Source organism: Egretta garzetta, unplaced genomic scaffold, assembly GCF_000687185.1.
Source record: "Egretta garzetta isolate BGI_Z169 unplaced genomic scaffold, ASM68718v1 scaffold592, whole genome shotgun sequence".
Taxonomy (NCBI): Eukaryota; Metazoa; Chordata; class Aves; order Pelecaniformes; family Ardeidae; genus Egretta; species Egretta garzetta.
In genome coordinates this window covers 27,058-31,970 of record NW_009258771.1, presented here as the reverse complement: position 1 = coordinate 31,970, position 4,913 = coordinate 27,058, and the positions used below count along the sequence as shown (strand labels likewise).

The following is a 4,913-nucleotide window of genomic DNA, read 5'->3' as shown; positions in this document are numbered from 1 at the left end:
AGAGGAGTGTGGCCAGCAGGTCGAGGGAGGTTCTCCTCCCCCTCTACTCTGCCCTGGTGAGACCCCACCTGGAGTGCTGCATCCAGTTCTGGGCTCCCCGGTTCAAGAAAGATGAGGAGCTACTGGAGAGAGTCCAGAGGAGGGCAACAAAGATGATGAAGGGACTGGGGCATCTCTTCTCTGAGGAAAGGCTGAGAGAGCTGGGCATGTTGAGCCTGAAGAAGAGAAGACTTCAGTAGAATATGAGGAAAAACTTTACTTTAAGGGTGACAGAGCACTGGAACAGGCTGCCCAGGGGGGATGTGGAGTCTCCTTCTCTGGAGATATTCAAAGCCTGCCTGGACGAAGTCCTGTGTAACATGCTCTGGGTGAACCTGCTTTAGCAGGAGGTTTGGACTAGATAATCTCCCAAGGTCCCTTCCAACCTTTACCATTCTGTGATTCTGTGATTACATGAATAGCTCGAAAAACTGCCATGAAGGTAACGAGTGGGAAAAGCTTCTTTTGACCTTTATTTGGGCATCAGTTGTTATTTCACTTGAACGAACGAATTTCCCACCAAGCTCATATGTGATCCCCGAGATGTTGCCCTGTCTGTATGAACTGCCGCATTAGAGCATGCAGTTACCTGAATGTATCTTTCAACCACCTCTGGAACCTCTGATGTCAGCAGGATTTTGCATCTGAACACCTCACTCCTGTCCTCCATCTCGATTAATTAGCACTGGAGTTGAGCAAAGACGCTTACATGCAGGTGCCTATTTTGTGCACATGTGAACTGAGGTAGAAGGAATTCCATGACCTGTGGGTTTGTGGCAGGCATGGGTGGGAGCTGAGTCTCCTTCAAATGCTACGAATAGAAACACAGGATGAGGTGCCTCCATTGACTCAGCTGAATGCCTTCCCTCAGCAGGGGTACAGGAGATCCCTGCCTGTCATTGTCTGGGTGTACTGTCTAAGAAGATGACCAAAAAAGGTGATATTTAGATGTTATTTTGTCTCTGAAAAAAGAAATTCCACTTCTGGAAATAAGTGTCTTTCCCCAGCTGTGGGAGGGAACATCAGTGTTGTTTCACAGCAGGTTTCTCTTCAGCCCCAGGAGCACCCAGAGGGAGCCCAAAGGGGCAGAGCAAGCGCTGCCTTGGGCTGGTTCTCTGCTGCTGAGCTGGGCTGGGCTCCTGGGATGGAGGGAGCTCATGGCAAGTGGGCAGCGCTGCAGAGAGACAACTCTGCCCAGGAGCAGCTCCTCTGCAAGGGGCAGCAGGGCTGAGGGCACTGCCTGCAGGCACCGAGGAGAGAGGAGGGGAGTAAGAGTGAGATTAAAGGAAGACTGGGGTGGGAGGACAGAGAAGAGCTCACATGGAGAAAAAGCTTCAAAGCCCTTAACAGGGTAAGTCTCTGGCTGCAGGGCAATGCAGCTGCAGTTCCTGGAACGATCTCCTGAAGCTGGCACATCCCACAGCCTCTCCCAGCCAGACCCTCACTGGATATTTGCTTGCTTCTCCACTGGTCTGTGTTATTGCTATTGTTATCTTGAAGTTGTTGCCAGGCTGTCTGGGGAGGTGTATTTTCAGCTGCAGAGTCACACGCTGATCTTGTGGGTCCCCCCATGCAGGTGTGTCCATTGGAACAAGTGTCCCAGTTTCCTCTAACCTGTGGAGATCTGGTCAATACAGTCTGTGGGTCTGGAGAATTACCTGTTTTTCCCTTACAGAGATGCCATCATTAGGACACTTGGCTATCTTGTCAGAGTGTCCTTCCAAGCTGTGAGCTGCCCTCAGGGATGCAAACCTGTCCTGTAGCACCTCCATTTTATCTGAAAGCCCCATGGAGAATGCAAAGACTCTACAGCTGAGGAAATGATGTTGGGTTGGTGAAATGAGCTCTGTGTGTCTTTGGCTAGAAGTGGGGTGCTTAGGTCTTAGGAAAGGGTGAGACATTTAGTGGTCTGCATTGGATGCCTCTGCTCTCAGCAGTGTCTGGTGGCTTTTCAGGGTAAGATGGGAATGTGATCACCCTCCATCTGAGAAAGGTTCATGCCTAGGGCAGCTGGGAACAACATGGAAGGACAGACCATCTCCCCTCATACCGCACTAAGATACAGGTAATCTTCTTGCCTTGCAGGACTCACTCTGTTCTCCCTGAGCACAGCAGAAGAGCTGAGGGTTTCTGACATCCAAGAACACACCCCAAGTGAGACAGGAGCAGCTGTCAAAATCCCAAAACCTCTCAAACTGTCTTCTGCCTTCCTGGTTCCTTAGCACCAAGAGTGCAGATGTTGATGAGCTCTTCTGCATTACTAGCGGTTCCATCTGACAAAATCAAACACCAGGACTGGCCTCTGCTGTTCCCATGAACCCACTGATGCAGAGCAGGCCTGACTCCTTGGCAGCCAGCAGGAAGAGGCCCTGTTCATCACGGCACACTCAGCAAGCACCAGCCAGACCTCTGACATGGAGCTGAAGGAAGGTCTATCAGAAAATGAAAATTGGCTTTGTGTAACAGAGCAGGATCTATAATCAATGGCTTTAATTTTGCTCAGAGAAGAATCCCCTGACTATTCTCTGTCTTTTCCCTCTTAAACAGTGATTTATGCCCAGAAGGACCAAATGTCCAACAGCAGCACCATCACCCAGTTCCTCCTCCTAGTGTTTGCAGACATGCGGGAGCTGCAGCTCTTGCACTTCTGGCTCTTCCTGGGCATCTACCTGGTTGCCCTCCTGGGCAACGGACTCATCATCGCTGTGGTAGCCTGTGACAAACACCTCCACACACCCATGTACTTCTTCCTCTTCAACCTTTCCCTCCTTGACCTGGCCTCCATCTCCACCACTCTCCCCAAAGCCATGGCCAATTCCCTCTGGGACACCAGGGCCATCTCCTACTCAGGATGTGCTGCAGAGACCTTTCTGTTTTCCTTCTTGCTTGGAGTAGAGTATTTTCTTCTTACAGTCATGGCCTATGACCGCTATGTTGCCATCTGCAAATGCATGCACTATGGGACCCTCCTGAGCAGCAGAGCTTGTGTCCATATGGCAGCAGCTGCCTGGGGCAGTGGGTTTGTCAATGCTCTGCTGCACACTGCCAACACATTTTCACTACCCCTCTGTCGCGGATGGAGTGAGAGGGAGGCAAAAATAATGTGGTTTATTGGCGTAAACCAGTGAGTTAACAAAGGTCAGTGGTAACTGCGACAATAGTTCGAGATTCGATGGCAAGGTACACTTTGTTATTTACTGCACAGAGGACAGGGTCAGACAAAACTGTCAGGGAGACCCTCCCGTTGATTCATGAGGTTCAGAAAAGATCCCCTTGCTTTCTAAACTCCCTCAGAGAGGAGTCTAGGTGCGGCTGGATCCAATCCTAGTCCCAGACTTGGTCAACGGTTTATGCCTAAAGGATTAGATATGCGCAATTAATCCTTTATGTCACTTAGCTAAGATTTCCAAGGTAGCATGCTGTTAGTCACTTACTGAGAATCTGTCATGGTAAGGAATCTCTCAACCTTGAGGAGTGACCTTGAGAGGCGTCCCTGCTCAAGGGGAGATCCTGGCGTGCAGCCCGCTGCCGTGCAGGAGACAAAGCCCAGATGCATCTATCACCACGGCCACAGGTGGTTATCACTTGAAAGAGGTCAAAGGAGGGGGAGTCAGAGACGAGGGGGGGGAGTACACCGCCACACCCTCTGCCAAGGCAATGCCCTGGACCAGTTCTTCTGTGAACTTCCCCAGATCCTCAAGCTCTCCTGCTCCGACACCTACCTCAGTGAAGTTGGGCTTATTGTGGTCAGTGCCTGTTTAGTCTTTGGGTGTTTTGTTTCCATTGTGGTGTCCTATGTGCAGATCTTCAGGGTCGTGCTGAGGATCCCCTCTCAGCAGGGACAGCACAAAGCCTTTTCCACGTGCCTCCCTCACCTGACACTGGTCTCCCTGTTTGTCAGCACCTCATTTTTTGCCTCCCTGAAGCCCCCCTCAATCTCCTCTCCTTTCCTGGATCTACTGGTGACAGTATTGTACTCAGTGTGGCCTCCAATATTGAACCCCCTCATTTACAGCATGAGGAACCAGGAGCTCAGGGACGCAGTGAAGAAGCTAATTCAATCTATTATTTTGCAGCAGCAATAAGCTGTCCATGTGTTCTGGGTTTGGCTGGGATAGTTATTTTTCTTCCTAGAAGCTGGGACAGTGCTGTGTTTTGGATTTAGTACTAGAAGAATATTGATAACACCTTGATGGTTCAGTTGTTGCTGAGCAGGGCTTACACCAGTCAGGGATCTTTTTTTTCAGCTTCCCATGCTCTGCCAGGTGCACAAGAAGCTGGGAGGGGGCACAGCCAGGACAGCTGACCCCAACTGGCCCAAGGGCTATTCCAGACCATATGATGTCATGCTCAGTATATAAGCTGGGGGGAGTTGTCCAGGGGGCAGTGATTGCACCTTGGGGAATCACTGGGCATTGGTCAGTGGGTGGTGAGCAATTGCATTGTGCGTTACTTGTTTTGTGTAGTCTCATTATTACTGTTATTATAATTGTTGCTATTGTTCTTATTATTTTCCTCTGCTATTTTATTAAACTGTATTTATCTCAACCTACAGGTTTTACTGTTTTCCAACTCTCTTCCCTATCCCACTGGGGGGGGGGGGGGGAAGTGAGCAAGTGGCTGTGCAGTGTTTAGCTCCTGCCAGGTTAAACCACAAGACCATGTCTCTTCATAAAGGATTTCCAGTTCCTGTCAGGATCCTCCTGTGCTTTGGGCGTTGTATCTGTTATAACCTTGTTTGTCCAGAAATGTCTGCAGTCGCTATACTTCTCCAGAGACATAAAACCATCCTGTCTGACTTTGTACTTGCGTCTAGCACCATGGTGCAGCTGCCCTCCTGTGTCATATCTCTGTAATAAAAGGGGATTTCCTCA

At 49.9% G+C, this 4,913-nt stretch overlaps 1 protein-coding gene across 1 annotated transcript; it reads left to right on the top strand.

The window, feature by feature from the left end:
* The first annotated feature begins 2,609 nt into the window (after nucleotides 1-2,609).
* Nucleotides 2,610-4,124, top strand: LOC104135709 (olfactory receptor 14C36). Its single transcript, XM_035889075.1, has 2 exons — nucleotides 2,610-3,120; nucleotides 3,694-4,124. The coding sequence occupies exons 1-2, from the start codon at nucleotides 2,610-2,612 to the stop codon at nucleotides 4,122-4,124; spliced, it is 942 nt and encodes a 313-aa protein (XP_035744968.1).
* Nucleotides 4,125-4,913: the final 789 nt, after the last annotated feature.

Excerpts from the sequence above, each read along its gene's own strand:
- LOC104135709 (XM_035889075.1), top strand. The coding sequence starts at position 2,610 with ATGTCCAACAGCAGCACCATCACCCAGTTCCTCCTCCTAGTGTTTGCA. Across the intron at positions 3,121-3,693 it reads ACCCCTCTGTCGCGGATGGA|GCAATGCCCTGGACCAGTTC; the intron begins GTGAGAGGGAGG and ends CCCTCTGCCAAG.